We start from the raw sequence: 16,167 nt of genomic DNA, 5'->3' as shown, positions 1-16,167 counted from the left end.
GAACTGGAAAAGTTACAGAACCTCCCAATCCCATTCCTGATCCCATTCCAGATCCCATTCCCGATCCCATTCCCAATCCCATTCCCAATCCTATTCCTGATCCCATTCTGATCCCATTCCCATTCCCATTCCTGATCCACTTCCCACCACCTGGATGCAGTCTGTCTTCCTAAAAAAGAACCAAAAATGGACAAAAAAACCAAAAAAAAATTCACTAAAACCATAGAAATTGCAAAAAATTGTTGGGTTTTCATTGGAAAAAATGAATATTTCTATGGTAAAAAGTCCAAATTTTTGGGGAATTTTCATGGGTTTTTTGTATGGCAAGATTCCCAGGATTTGTGCAAGCCCCAGGTGTGATCCTGAGCACCTCCCACACCCACAGAGCTGGAAAAGCTACAGAAGCCCCCACAGAAGCGGGATGGAGCAGGATCCCGATCCCATTCCTGATCCCATTCCTGATCCCGTTCACAATCCCATTCCCGATCTCATTCCCACCACCTGCATGCCACATCTCCTCCTAGAAAAGAACCAAAAATCCAGAAAAAAGGAATTGACTAAAACCACAGAAATTACAAAAACTTGTTGGGCTTTCATTGGGAAAATGGGGTTTTTTTAATGGTAAAAGTTCCATACTTTATGGTAAAATCTCCACGTTTTTGTAGGTTTTTTTGATGGAAAAGGATTTGGGCATTCCCAGGATTTGTGCAAGCTCCAGGTGTGATCCTGAGCACATCCCACACCCACAGTGCTGGAAAAGCTGTGGAAGATCCCACTGAAGTAGGATGGAGCAGAATCCTGATCCCATTCCCAGTCCCATTCCCGACCCCATTCCCCATCCCATTCCTGATCCCATTCCCGACCCCAATCCTGATCCCATTCCCAGCCCCATTCCTGATCCCATTCCCATTCCCATTCCCAATCCTATTCCCAATCCACTTCCCACCACCTGGATACCGTCTGTCCTCCTAAAAAAGAACCAAAAACGGATAAAAAACAGAACAAAAAATTTCACTAAAACCACAGAAATTACAAAAACTTGTTGGGTTTTTAAGTGAAAAAAATTATTTCTTTTTATCATAAAAACTTCACATTTTTGGAGAATTTTTTGTGGTTTTTTTGGATGCCAAGATTCCCGGAATTTGTGCAAGCTCCAGGTGTGATCCTGAGTGCATCCCACACCTGGAACTGGAAAAGTTACAGAAACTCCCCTGGAACTGGGATGGAGCGGGATCCCACCACCATTCCCGATCCCATTCTGATCCCATTCCTGACTCCATTCCCAGCCCCATTCCCGATCCCATTCTTGATCCCATTCCCACCACCTGGATGTTGCGTCTCCTCCTGGAAAAGAACACAAAACCTGGCCAAAAGAAAGGAAAAAAAAAAAAACACTAAAACCAGAGAAATTTAAAAAAAAATGTTGTGTTTTTAAGTGGAAAAAACCAATTTTTTGATGGTAAAAACTCCACGTTTTTGGGAACTTTTTGTGGGTTTTTTGGATGGAAAAGATTCCCAGGATTTGTGCGAACTTCCAGGTGTGATCCTGAGCGCATCCCACACCTGGAACTGGAAAAGTTACAGAACCTCCCACGGAACTGGGATGGAGCGGGATCCCGATCCCATTCCCGATCCCATTCCCGGCCCCATTCCCAGCCCCATTCCCTATCCCATTCCCTATCCTATTCTCGCCACCTGGATGTTACATCTCCTCCTAGAAAAGAACCAAAAACCCAGCAAAAAACAAATAAAAAATTTGACTAACACCAGAAAAATTACAAAAAAATGTTGGGTTTTTAAGTGGAAAAAATGGGGGGTTTTTATGGTAAAAATTCCATATTTCTATGGTAAAATCTCCACATTTTGTGGGTTTTGGGATGGAAAACATTCCCTGGATTTGTGCAAGCTCCAGGTGTGATCCTGAGCACATCCCACACCCACAGAGCTGGAAAAGCAATGGAAGCCCCCACTGAAGTAGGATGGAATAGGATCCCACCACCATTCCTGATCCCATTCCCGACCCCATTCCCAGCCCCATTCCCGACCCCATTCCCAGCCCCATTCCCAGCCCCATTCCCATTCCCAGCCCCATTCCCGCTCCCACCTGGGTGCCGCATCTCCTCCTGGGCGCGGATGTCGGCGGCGTGGAGGCAGCTGGGGTTCCTCCAGGCCCAGTCGGCCAGCGCCGAGATGTTGTTGATCTGCGCCTGGATGTCGTAGAGCAGCGTGGCCTGGATGTGCTGCAGCGTGCTGGATTCCCGGGAATGCTGCTCCAGGTCCTGCAGCCTCTGGAGCAGGCTCTGGTTCCGCCCTGCCGCCTCCTCCTGCTGTGAGGGAGGGGGGAAAAAAAACCGGGAAAAATGGGATTGGGAATGATGGCGAGGTGGTGGGAGTGGTGGGTCAAAGATCCCAAGGGTTGGGGTTGGAATTCTCGTGATTTGGGTTGGAATTTTCATGCTTGGGGTTGGAATTTTCATGCTTGGGGTTGGAATTTTCATGGTTGAGGCTGGAATTCTCACGGTTGGGGCTGGAATTCTCATGGTGGGTTGGAATTCTCATGGTTGGGGTTGGAATTCTCATGGAGGATCACATTCAGATTGATGTTCCCAGGATTCCGTGAAGGGCAGGGAAGAGCAGGTTGGGAATGTGGGAATGCTTTCCAAACACTTTCGTCATTGGAATATTCCAGCTTGTCCCATTCCATGGGCAGGGACACCTCCAACCAATCCAGGGTGCTCCAGCCTTTCCTTGGAAATTCCCAAGCGTTCAGGGGCAGCCGTGGCTCTTCTGGGAATCCCAGCCCAGCCAGGAATCCCTTCCCAAGATCCCACCATCCCAAGCTCCCCTTTCCCACTGGAAGCCATTCCCTGCCTCCTGCCCCTCCATCCTTGCCCAAATCCCAGCTCTCCTTTCCCTCTGGAAAAGGCTCCAAGGATTCCCTGGATCCTTCCCTGATCCAGCTGCACATCCCCAGCTCTCCCAGCCTCTCCTCACCATGAGAATTCCAGCCCTGGATGCCCCTAAAGGAACATTCACATCCCTTTCCCTCCGTTTTTCCAGGAAAACCAGGCTCTGGTCCCATGTAAAATCCATGATGGACCTGGCAGGAGATTCCCAGAGTGAATTCCAGAGGATGGACACCCTGATCCCACCTGGAATGTGCCGCTCCCTCCTTGTTCCCATTAGATGGCAGAGCAGGATTTATCCAGAAATTCCCAAATCCCACAGCAGCCTGGGAATTCCCTCCCGCTTCCCAATCCCTGTCTGGGTCTGGCAAAGGATCCGCAGCTCTTCCAAAAGGTGGAGGAGATTCCATGGATAAAACTCAAGGATTTGAGATCGATTTTGAGGAAATTATCCCCGGAATGCAAATTCCAACCCTGCCAGATTCCAAGAGCTGGAATCCACCACAGAAAAGGAAAAAACCCATGGAAGCCACATTTACTTGGGATCTCCAGGGCTTTGGGAATGGGATGGAGCCACTCCCCTTGCTAAGAAGGATCAAAATTGGAGATTCTAAGGGTAAAACTCAAGGATTTGGGATTGATTTTGAGGAAATTATCCCTGGAATGTTCCTGATCCATGGCATGGGTGGAAATCCAGGTCTGGTGTGGGAAACCGTCTTGGAATGGGATGGATCCACTGCCTTTTCTAGGAAGGATCAAAGGTGGAGGATGTTCTATGGATAAAATTCAAGGATTTGGGATTCATTTTGAGGAAATTATCCCTGGAATGCTCCTGATCCAAGTTCCGACCCTAGCAAATTCCAGGAACTGGAAGCACCAATGGAAAAAATTCCATGGAGACTTTTACTTGGGATCACCAGGGCTTTGGGAATGGGATAGACCCACAGCCCTTGTTAAGAAGGACCAAAGGAGGAGATTCTACGGATAAAACTCAAGGATTTGGGATGGATTTGGAAGCAATTAACCCTTGAATCCAAGTTCCAACCCTGCCAAATTCCAAGAGCTGGAATTCTCCAAGGGGAAAAAAAAAGCCATGGAGGAGACATTTACCTGGATCTCCCGAGCTTTGGGAATGGGATGGATCTGCAACACTTAGTTAGGTGGAGGAGATTCCATGGATAAAACTCAAGAATTTGGGATTGATTTTGAGGAAATTATCCCTGGAATGCTCCCGATCCCACTTCCGACCCTACCAAATTCCAGGAACTGGAATCTCCCACAGAAAAAATTCCATGGACACTTTTACTTGTGATCTCCAGGGCTTTGGGAATGGGATGGATCTACAGCCCCTCAAAAGGTGGAAGAGGTTCCATGGATAAAACTCCAGGATTTAGGATTGATTTTGAGGAAATTATCCCTGGAATGCTCCTGATTCACCCATGGGGGCCACATTCATGTGGGATCTCCAGGGCTTTGGGAATGAGATGGACCCACAGCTCCTTGCTAAGAAGGACCAAAGGAGGAGATTCCATGGAAAAAACTCAAGGATTTGGGATTGATTTTGTGGAAATTAACCCTGGAATCCAAGTTCCAACCCTGCCAAATTCCAGGAGCTGGAAGCACCAATGGAAAAAATCCCATGGACACTTTTACTTGTGATCTCCAGGACTTTGGGACTGGGATGGAGCCACAGCCCTTCCAAAGCTGGAGGAGATTCCATGGATAAAACTCAAGGATTTGGGATTGTTTTTGAGGAAATTATCCCTGGAATGCTCCTGATCCCAGTTCTGAGCCTCCAAAATTCCAGGAAGTGGGAGCAGCAATGAAAAATTTCCACCGACACTTTTACCTGGGATCTCCGGGGGTTTTGGGAATGGGATGGAGCCACAGCTCTTCCACAAGTTAAGGAGATTCAATGGATAAAACTCAAAAGGATTTGGGATTGATTTTGCAGAAATTATCCCTGGAATCCAAGTCCCAACCCCGTCAAACTCCAGGAGCCGGAACTGCCCACGGAAAAAATTCCATGGACACTTTTACTTGTGATCTCCAGGGCTTTGGGAATGGGATGGACCCACAGCCCTTGCTAAGAAGGACCAAAGGAGGAGATTCCATGGAAAAAACTCATGGATTTGCAGTTGATTTTGCAGAAATTATCCCTGAAATCCAAGTTCCAACCCTGCCAAATTCCAGGAACCGAAAGCACCCCTGGAATAAATCCCATGGGGTGGCCACATTGTCCGAGATCTCCAGGGCTTTGGGAATGGGATGGATCCACAGCCCTCCCAAAGGTGGAGGAGATTCCATGGGTGAAACTCAAGGATTTGGGATTGATTTTGAGGGAATCATCTCTGGAATCTAAGTGCCAACCTTGCCAAATTCTGAGAGCTGGAACCTCCCACAGAAAAAGAAAAAAATCCATGGACATCATATTGACCTGGATCTCCAGGGCTTTGGGAATGGGATGGAGCCATAGCTCCTGCTAAGAAGGATCAAAAGTGGAAGAGATTCCATGGATAAAACTCAAAGATTTGGGATTCATGTTGGGGAAATTATCCCTGGAATACTCCTGATCCAAATTCCTGCCAAATTTCAGGAACTGGAAGCACCCCTTGAATAAATCCCATGGAAATCACTTCTACTTGGGATCTCCAGGGCTTTGGGAATGGGATGGATCCACAGTCTTTCCTAAGAAGGAACTCAAAGATTTGGGGTTGACGTTGAGGAAATTATCCCTGGAATGTTCCTGATCCAAATTCCAGGAGCTGGAATCCCCCACATAAATAAAACACTGCCACGGTCTCCACCCTCACCTGTAACTCCAGGGCTTTGGGAATGGATGGAGCCACAGCCAAAGGTGGAGGAGATTCCATGGGTGAAACTCAAAGATTTGGGATTGATTTGGAAGCAATTATCCCTGGAATCCAAGTTCCAACCCTGCCCAATTCCAGGAGCTGGAATTCTCCATGGGGAAAAAAACGAAGCCATGGAGGACGCATTGACCTGGATCTCCAGAGCTTTGGGAATGGGATGGACCCACAACCCTTAAAAAGTGGAGGAGATTCCATGGATAAAACTCAAAGATTTGGGGTTGATTTTGAGGAAATTATCCCTGGAATGCTCCTGATCCAAGTTCTGACCCTATCAAATTCCAGGAACTGGAACTACCCCCGGAATAAACTCCTTGGGCGCCACTTTTACCTGGATCTCCAGAGCTTTGGGAATGGGACGGACCCACAGCTCTTCCCCAAGTTAAAGAGATTCAATGGATAAAACTCAGGGATTTGGGACTGATTTTGGAGAAATTATCCCTGGAATCCAAGTCCCAACCCCGTCAAACTCCAGGAGCCGGAACTGCCCACGGAAAAATTCCATGGACGCTTTTATTGTGATCTCCAGGGCTTTGGGAATGGGATGGATCCACAACCCTTAAAAAGTGGAGGAGATTCCATGGATAAAACTCAAAGATTTGGGGTTGATTTTGAGGCAATTAACCCTGGAATCAAAGTTCCAACCCTGCCAAACTCCAGGAACCAGAACCATCCACAGAACAAACTCCATGGGTGCCACATTGACCGAGATCTCCAGGGCTTTGGGAATGGGACGGACCCACAGCTCTTCCACAAGTTAAAGAGATTCAATGGATAAAACTCAGGGATTTGGGACTGATTTTGGAGAAATTATCCCTGGAATCCAAGTTCTAACCGTGCCAAATTCCAGGAACCAGAACCGCCCACGTAAATAAAACACTCTCACGGTCTCCACCCTCACCTGTATCTCCAGGGCCTTGAGGCGGTGCCGGTGGTTGCGCAGCTCCTCCTGGAGCTCGGCGATGAGCTCGCGCAGCTCCAGGATCTGCTGCTTGCGCTCCTCGTTCTCGTGGAGCCAGTAGGAGACCTCGTCGGTGCAGCGGAACAGGTCCGGGCAGCGCTGCTCGTCGCCCTGCGGCAGCGTGGCCACGATGCGGCACCGCCCGTCCGGCAGCACCTGGTTGCTGTATTCCCCACACCGGATCAATCCCGGAGATTCCCGGGGATCCTCGTGCTCCCGGTAGCCGGCGGGAAGGGATTTCCCCAGGGATTGGTGGAGGAGAGCGGCCAGGAGGAGGAGGAGGGAGAGCAAGGCGGATTTTACCGGTGGGAATTCCATTGGGCGGAGCCGAGATGAGTCTGCGGTTCCTGGGAAATTCGGATTTATTTCACACAATTCCGTAAAATTCAGATTTAATTCCTGCAATCCCAAAAAAGATGGATTTATTTCCCACAATCCTGGGAAATTTGGATTTATTTTCTACAATTCCGGAAAATTCAGATTTAATTCCCGCAATCCCAAAAAAGATGGATTTATTTCCCACAATCCTGGGAAATTTGGATTTATTTTCTACAATTCCGGAAAATTCAGATTTAATTCCCGCAATCCCAAAAAAGATGGATTTATTTCCCACAATCCTGGGAAATTTGGATTTATTTTCTACAATTCCGGAAAATTCAGATTTAATTCCCGCAATCCCAAAAAAGATGGATTTATTTCCCACAATCCTGGGAAATGTGAATTTATTTCCCACAATTCAAAAAAATTCAGATTTAATTCCCACAATCCTGAGGAATGTGGATTTATTTCCCACAATCTCAGAAAATTCAGATTTGCTTCCCACAATGTTGGGAAATTCCGATTTATTTCCCACAATCCCGAAATATGTGGATTTATTTCCCACAATCCTGGAAAATCTGGATTTATTTTCTACAATTCCGGAAAATTCAGATTTAATTCCCGCAATCCCAAAAAAGATGGATTTATTTCCCACAATCCTGGGAAATTTGGATTTGTTTTCTACAATTCCGGAAAATTCAGATTTAATCCCCACAATTGTAGGAAATTCAAGTTTATTTCCTACAATCACTGGAAATTTGGATTTCTTTCCCACAATCCTGGGACATTCAGGTTTATTTCCCACAAAGCCAGGGAAATCCAGATTTATTTCCCAAAATCCTAAGAAATGCAGATTTATTTCCCACAATCCCAAAAAATGCGGATTTATTTCGCACAATCCTGGAAAATTCAGATTTATTTCCTACAATCCTGGGAAATTCGGATTTATTTCCCACAATTTCAGGAAATTTGGGTTTATTTCCCACAATCCTGGGAAATGCTGATTTACTTCACACAATCCCGGGATATTCAGACTTATTTCCCACAATCCTGAGAAATACGGATTTATTTCCCACAATTTTGGGAAACTCAGATTTATTCCCCACAATCCCGGGAAATTCACATTTATTCCCCACAATCCTAGAAAATTTGGATTTATTCCCCACAATTTTGGGAAATTCAGATTTATTTCCCACAATCTTGGGAAACGTGGATTTTTCCCACAATCCCGGGAAATTCGGATTAATTTCTGTCAGTCCTGGGAAATTCAGATTTATTTCCCACGATCCTGGTAAATTCAGATTTATGGGATTGGGGATCACAGACCTCCGGTCGGGATCTGATCCCGTGAAATTCCAAACTGGGATTATTTGGGATCCTCTACTCTCTTCGTGGGCTGGAATTCCCCTTTTCCCTCCGGAGCACTTTGGAGGGTGTGGAAATCAGGATAAGGTGAGTGAATTTTTGGGAATTCCAGAATTTTGGAATTCCAGATGCTTGGAATCAGGTGTGGGAAGGAGATGGCTCTCCCAAAATGGGTATCCCGGAATTCCGGTGTTTCCTGGGAATGGAAATCAGAGCGAGGAGACGGAAGATGGGAAATTTTTTGGGAGCAGCATCCAGAGGTGCTGCCAAAATTCCTGGATCCTTCCAGGCATTCCCAAGGAAACACAGCATGGATTAGATCCCACTAAACTTCCCTGTCCCGTTCCAGACATTCCCAAGGTTCCAGGATTAACGGATTAGAACCCCCTCAAAATTCCCAATCCCATTCCAGCCATTCCCAATGATTCAGGACATGGATCAGACCCATCCCAGCATTCCCAATCCCATTCCAGCCCTTCCCAAGGATTCAGGATATGGATCAGACCCATCCCAGCATTCCCAATCCCATTCCAGCCATTCCCAATGATTCAGGACATGGATCAGACCCATCCCAACATTCCCAATCCCATTCCAGCCATTCCCAATGATTCAGGACATGGATCAGACCCATCCCAACATTCCCAATCCCATTCCAGCCCTTCCCAAGGATTCAGGATATGGATCAGACCCTTCCAAACATTCCCAATCCCATTCCAGCCATTCCCAAGGATTCACAATTCATGGATCAGATCCCTCCATCCCAAAATTCCTAATCCCACTCCAACCATTCCCAAGGATTCACCCCACGGATCAGACCCTTCCCAACATTCCCTATTCCATTCCAGCCATTCCCAAGGTTCCCACACCCATGGATTAGACCCCCCTCCAACATTCCCAATGCCATTCCAGCCTTTCCCAAGGATTCAGGATCCCTCCCAACATTCCTAATCCCATTCCACCATTCCCAAGGATTCCCCCCATGGATCAAACCCCTCCCAGCCTTCCCAATCCCAATCCATCCATTCCCAAAGATTCAGGATTCATGGATCAGACCCCCCCCCCCCCCCCACAACATTTCCTATCCCATTCCAACATTCCCAAGGATTCAGCATTCACGGATCAGACCCCTCCCAACATTCCCAATCCCACTCCAGCCATTCCCAAAGATTCAGGATATGGATTAGACTCCCCTCAAAATTCCCAATCCCATTCCCAAAGATTCAGGATGTGGATCAAACCTCTCCCAGCACTCCCAATCCCATTCCAGCCATTTTCAAAGATTCTGGATTCATGCATCAGAAGTCCTCAAAATTCCCAATCCCATTCCAGCCATTCCCAAGGATTCATCCCAGGGATTCAGGACCCCTCCCAACATTCCCAATCCCATTCCAGTCATTCCCAAAGATTCAGGACACGGATTTAACCCCTCCCAACACTCCCTTTATCTTTTTCCGACCTTTCTCCGGATTAAAACCACGGATACGAAACCGGACTCCCCCACAACTCCCACAAATCCCAGAACCCCCACCAATCCCACAAATCCCAGAACTTCCATAAATTCCCGACCCACCTCGGCCTCTCCGGGCCCGTCCAGCGCCGGGGTCCGGCGCGGTGCCCGCGGCGAGCGGAGGCCACGGGATCCTTGATTCCCGCTGATCCTCTCAGGGCTCTAAAAATAGGGATGGGTGAGGCGCCGGCGGGCAGGAGGATCCCGGGAGCCCCGGCCTGACCCTCCCAGCCCCCCCCGGGATTATCCCGGAGCCTCCGGAATATCGGGAAAATCGCGGAGCTCTGATCGGGACGGGCTCGGGGCCGGTGCGGAGCTGCCCCCGCTGCCGGCGATGAATTATTCAGCAGCGGGGCCGCCCCTCCTCCCTTCCCTCCTTCCTCCCCCTTCTCCTCCTCCTCCCTCCCCTCTCCTCCCCTCTGCTCTTTTCCTTTTTCCTTTTTCCTTTTTCCTTTTTCCTTTTTCCTTTTTCCTTTTTCCTTTTTCCTTTTTCCTTTTTCTTTTTTCTTTCCCTTCCCTTCCCTTCCCTTCCCTTCCCTTCCCTTCCCTTCCCTTCCCTTCCCTTTTCCACTTTTTTCTCCCTTTCTCCCCTTTTTCCCCCTTTTCCCTTTCTATTTCCCCTTTTTCACCATTTTTCCCTTTTCCCCTTTTCCATTTTCCCTTTTCTCCTTTTCCATTTTTCCTGTTTCCCCCCTTTTCCCCCTTTCTGCCTTTCCCCCTTTCCCCCTTTTTCTCCTTTTCCCCCTTTTCCCCCTTTTTCCCATTTTCCTTTTCCCTCAGTATTCCCTTTTCCCCCTTTCCCTCCTTTTCCCCATTTTCTCTGTTCCATTTCCCCCCTTTTTCTCCTTTTTCCCTCAGCTTTCCCTTTTCCACTTTTTTCCCCTTTTCCCTCAGTTTTCCCTTTCCCTTTTCTCCCTTTTCCCCCTTTCTTCTTTTCCCCCTTTTCTTCTTTTCCCCTTTCCCCACCCTTTTTCCCCTTCCCCCCTTTTCTCTTTTTCTCCTTTTTCCCCCGTTTCCCCTCTTCCTCATTTCCCTCCTTTCCCCTTTTCCTCTTTTCCCCCCTTTTTCCCCTTTTCCCTTTTCCATTTCCCCCCTTTTTCTCCGTTTTTCCTTTTCCCCCATTTCCCCCTTTTTTCCCATTTTCTCCCTTTCCCCATTTCCCATTTCCCCTTTTTTATCCTTTTTACCCTTTCTCCTTTTCTCATTTTTCCTTTTTCCTCTTTTTGCCCTTCTCCCCATTTTCCCCCTTTCCCCCTTTTCTCCTTTTCCTTTTTCCCCCTTTATCCCTTTTCCCCTCTTTTCTCCATTTTCCTCCTTTTCCCCCTTTTTCCTCCTTTTCCTTTTTTCCCCTTTGCCCCACTCTTCCTCCTTTTCCCTTTCCCCCTTTTCCTGCTTTTTTCTTCTTTTCCCCCTTTTCCCTTTTCTGTTTTTCTCCTTTTTCCCCTTTTCCCTTTTCCTCCTTTTTCTCCTTTTCCCCCTTCCCCCCGTTTTTCTCCTTTTCCCCTTTTTCCCCTCTCCCCTTTCCCCCTTTCCCCCTTTTCCCTTTCCCCCTTTCCCCCTTTTCCCTTTCCAGCTGCAGAAAGTTGGGAATGGGGAAACCGAGGCAGAGCTCCATGGGATCCCGCTGTTCCTAAAAAATCCCAGGAATGTCCCAGAGGAGCCGAGGAAGGAAAGAAAAGGAGGAAAAGGAGGAAAATGGGAATGTGGAAACGAAGGCAACAAAATCGGGGGGAAAAAAACCTCAAAAAATAAAAATAAGAAGAAAAACTTGGGAAAAAAACAGGGAAGGGGAGGAAAATGAAGGAAAATCCAGAATCTGGGAATTCTTTGGGATTTTTAATGAGGAGGGCAGAATCTCAGGGCTCCTCCTGGATCCGGATCTGATCCCGAAGTTCCTTTTCGGCCTCGGGGATGTTCCCACCTGGATCGGGTGATCCCAAATCCTGCTTTGGGTCCAGACCCGCTCCCAGCTCAAACCCGGGACCCCAAGGGAGGAATTCTCCCGCTTTTCCATGGATTTTTCCCATTCCCGGGATCGCTCGGCAGCTCCTCCCCGCTCCAGTCCTTTAGGGGGCAGCAAGAGCTCGGGAATTGCATCCCCTGGGAGCCTCCCGAGGGAGGAATTCCTGCCCAAAATCCCAAAATCCCACCCAGCCCTGCCCGCTGGCACGGGGGGTTCCATTCCCGGTGTCCCGGCATTCCAGGATTCCCTGTCGGGGTGGGATTGGAGATCCCGGGAAAAGGGCAAGGCTGGAATGTCGGGATGGAGCGGGGATTGTGGGCAGAAATCATGGAAAGGAAATGTTTTAAATGGAAAAGTTTGGGATTTTGGGAAGGAATTCCTGGCTGGGCTGGAATTCCCAGAGAATCACTGGGAGTGTCCATGGAAAATTTGGAGCACCCTGGGATTGTGGAAGCGTCAGGGTTGGAATGGGATGGGATTGAAGGTCCCTTCCCACCCAATCCCTTCCAGAATTTCCCCCATGAAATTTGCAAATCCCAGGTTTTGGCCCTCCAGGGTGTAATTGTCCCCTCAAGGATCCACATTCCCAGGAAAAGGGAAGAGGAACAAATTCCCTGTGGACTCGGAGCTCTCAGAGCTCTTCTCCCACCAAAACAATTCCATGATTCCACGAGGTTTTCCTGGATAATTCTGATGGAATCTCTTCAGATCCCTGGATTTTTACAAAACCCTCAGGAGCTGTTGCCAGATTCCTTTGGCACAGCTCAGAATTCCCTCTCTGGGCTCTTTTCTTTGGGACACAGGATCACGTTTCCCGTTTCATGGATCTCTCCATCCGCCTTTGAAGTCCCCGGCAGGTGATGGATGCCGGTGACGTCAGCAGGAAAAACCTGGAAAAATCCCAAGGAAAAGCTCGCTTTGATTGCAGGGATGATGAGGCCGCTCCATTTTTTTGCTTTTCAAGAGGAACAATTCCGTTTGTTTGTTTGTTTGTTTGTTTGTTTGTTGTCATAAATCAGCCAGGAATGAGCTGTGGGAACTGCAAATCCCGGCAGGAATTCTGCAAAGGCCTTGGATGCTCCTGGGATGGATCCCAAAATGAAGGGATGGGTTGGGTGGGATGGGACCTCAAATCCCAAACCATTCCAAGGGCAGGGACAATTCTCACTATCCCAGAATCTCATTCAGCTTTTCCTTGGACACTGCCAGGGATCCAGGGATTCTCTGGGAATTCCAGTCCAGCCAGGAATCCCTTCCCAAGATCCCACCATCCCAAGCTCCCCTTTCCCACTGGAAGCCATTCCCTGCCTCCTGCCCCTCCAGCCCTTGCCCAAATCCCAGCTCTCCTGGAGCCCCTTTGGGATCGAGAAGCGGCTCCAAGGATTCCCTGGATCCTATTTTTTTTTCCCTTGGAGCCACATCCCAAAGTCTTTCTCTGCTGGGACAGAATTCCAGCCTGGAGCAGCTTCAGAGGATCCTGGAATGGTTTGGGTGGGAAGGGACCTTCAATCCCATCCCATTCCATGGACACCTCCATGATCCCAGGGTGCTCCAAACTTTCCTTGGGAAAGGGAGGGGAAAACAGGTGGGAAAAAGAGGGGGGAAGAGGTGGAAAGAGAAGGAAAAAGGGTTGGAAAAGGAGGGGGAAAGAGGTGGGAAAGGTGGAAAAACAGGGGAAAAAGAGGTGGAAAAAAGAGGAGAAAAGGGATGGAAAAAGAGGGAAAAGAGGTGGGAAAAAGAAGGAGAAAGAGGTGGACAAAAGAGAGAAAAGAGTTGGAAAAAGAGGGGGAAAGTGGCGGAAAAAGAGGGAAAAGAGGGGGAAAACGAGGGGGAAAGAGGGGGAAAGAGGGGGAAAAGAGGTGGAAAAAGAAGGGAAAAGAGGTGGAAAAAAGTAGGGAAAAGAAGTGGAAAAACGGGTGGAAAGAGGTGGAAAGAGAAGGGAAAAGAGGTAGAAAATGAGGGGGAAAGAGGTGGAAAAAATGAGGAAAAGATGTGGAAAAAGGGGAAAAGAGGTGGAAAAAGAGAGGGAAAGAGTTGGAAAAATAAGAGGAAAGAGGTGGGGAAAAGAGGTGGAAAGAGAAGGGAAAAGAAGTGGGGAAAAGAGGGGAAAAAGAGGTTGCCAGGGATTCTCCAGGAATTCCACCCCAGCCCCTCCCCACCCTCCCAGCCAGGAATTCCTTCCCAAAATCCCACCCCCAGCTCCTCTCCAGCCATCCCCCGGCTCTGTATCCCAGAGGATTTGGGCCGGGATCAAGGATGGAGAATCCCCCTGGAAAACCATTCCAGGCTGTCCCCAGCTGCTCCCCGGGAGTGCCAATGGGTGGAATTAAGGGAATTGCCGTGTCCTGCTTTCCCCTAATCCCTCTAATCCCTGTAATTACACGTTGGAAATGGCTGATGGCAACTTCCAGACCCTTCCTGGCCATTCCCAGCTCCAGGCCAGGCTCATTCCCGGCGGGATCCGGGCACATCCTCATTCCCAGTTTATCCCAGTTCCTTCCTAGGGCTGGGATTGGGATCTCCCATATCCAGCTGTGAGCAACATCTGTGCCCCGCCCTCCCCACTGCTTCTGGGGGGGAATAATTAATTAAAGCCGCTCATTAATTTGTGCTTGAGCCTGATCCCTGCCCGGGATGGGATCCAGAGAGGGGCACAATTCCATGGCACAGTTCCATGGGCAAGGCCCTGGGACCACAGGGAATTTTGGGGTCACATTCCCGCCCTTTTACAGCTGTTTTATCATCATTTTTGAACCTTTGAGAACTCACACGAGCATCTCAGTTTGTCTCTTTTATCACCATTTTATTTCCTTTTGTAAAAAAGGAATTTTAAAAAAGTTTAACAAAATTTTAATATTTAAAAAGAGTTTAATTTTTTTAAAGGAATTTTTATTTAAAAAGGAAATTTTTTCTTTTTTTCTATCTCTTATCACCTCGCTGTCAGAACCCATCTACCCTCCTCTCACACCTCTCTTACTACTCTTCTTACACCATTTTTACTTTTATTTTTACACCTTTTTAACCCCCTTTTACACCTCTTTGACTCCTCTTTTCACACTTTTTTTACTCTTATTTTTACACCTTCTACCCCCGTTTTACACCTCCTTTACTCCTCTTTTTAAACCTTTTTGCTCCCTTTTTACACCTCTTTTGCCCTCAATTTACACCTCTTTTACTCCTCTTTTTATACCACTTTTGCTCCTCTTTTTAAACCTTTTTACTCCCCTTTTGCCACCTCTTTTACTCTCGGTTCACACCTCTTGTATCATAGTTTTATTTCCCTTTTTATCTCTCATCACCCTCCTTTTAACCCTCTTCCCCCCTCTTTTTCCCACCTCTTTTCCCCTCCCTTTCCCAAGGAAAGTTTGGAGCACCCTGGGATCATGGAGGTGTCCATGGAATGGGACGGGATTGAAGGGCCGTTCCCACACAAACCATTCCAGGATCTTCTGGAGCTGCTGGGATGGCTCCAGGCTGGGGTTTTGTTTCCCAGCCTGCAAATCCCATAGGATGCAGCTCTGAGGGACCAAAGCACAAAAAAATTAGGATCCCAAAGGGGCTCCAGGAGAGCTGGAATTTGGGCAAGGGCTGGAGGGAGCCAGGGAATGGCTTCCAGTGGGAAAGGGGAGCTTGGGATGGTGGGATCTTGGGAAGGGATTCTTCCCCTGCGGGTGACCTGGATTGGAAAGGTTGGGGTCAGATAACATGGATTGGGAAGGTTCAGAATGGAAGACGTAGATTGGGAACATTGAGGCTGGTGACATGGTTGGGAATTTTGGGTTGAGTGACATGGGTTGGGAATGTTCAGGTTGGTGACATGGATTGGGAATTTTGGGTTGGTGACATGATTGGGATTGTTCAGGTTGGTGACGTGGATTGGGAGGGTTCAGTCTAGAAGAAGTAGATTGGGAATGTTGGGCTTGGTGACATGGATTGGGAATGTTCAGGTTGGAAGACAGAGATTGGGAATATTGACGATGGTGATACGGATTGGGAATATTGGGGCTGGTGACAGGGATCAGGAATGTTCGGGTTGGTGACTTGGATTGGGAATGTTGGGGTTGGTGACATGGATTGGGAATGTTTGTGTTGGGTGACATGGATTGGGAATGTTCAAATTGGATTACATGGATTGGGAATTTTGGGTTGGGCAACGTGGATTGGGAATATTGGGGATGGGTGACACGGATTGGGAATGTTTGGGTTGGTGACTTGGATTGGGAATGTTGGGTTGGTGACAGGGATCAGGAATGTTGAGATTGTGACATGGATTGGGA

The 16,167-nt window shown here is 48.0% G+C and overlaps 1 protein-coding gene across 1 annotated transcript; it reads right to left on the bottom strand.

Annotated features, from left to right (window-relative positions):
• Nucleotides 1–412: 412 nt before the first annotated feature.
• LOC128950412 (uncharacterized) lies at nt 413–7,055 on the bottom strand (the record flags this gene model as incomplete). Its single annotated transcript, XM_054295296.1, has 4 exons — nt 6,678–7,055; nt 2,105–2,327; nt 958–968; nt 413–520 (listed from the first exon to the last, which is right to left on the bottom strand). Coding segments are annotated over exons 1-4 (720 nt in total), but the record flags the coding sequence as incomplete, so codon positions are not given.
• Between the last annotated feature and the right edge of the window lie 9,112 nt (nt 7,056–16,167).

Source organism: Melozone crissalis, unplaced genomic scaffold (assembly GCF_028551555.1).
Source record: "Melozone crissalis strain CALT ecotype California unplaced genomic scaffold, PUWL_Pcris_2 ptg000617l_1, whole genome shotgun sequence".
In the NCBI taxonomy this organism is placed as follows: Eukaryota; Metazoa; Chordata; class Aves; order Passeriformes; family Passerellidae; genus Melozone; species Melozone crissalis.
Note: the sequence above shows the minus strand (reverse complement) of the source record. Positions and strands in the feature narration are given on the sequence as shown.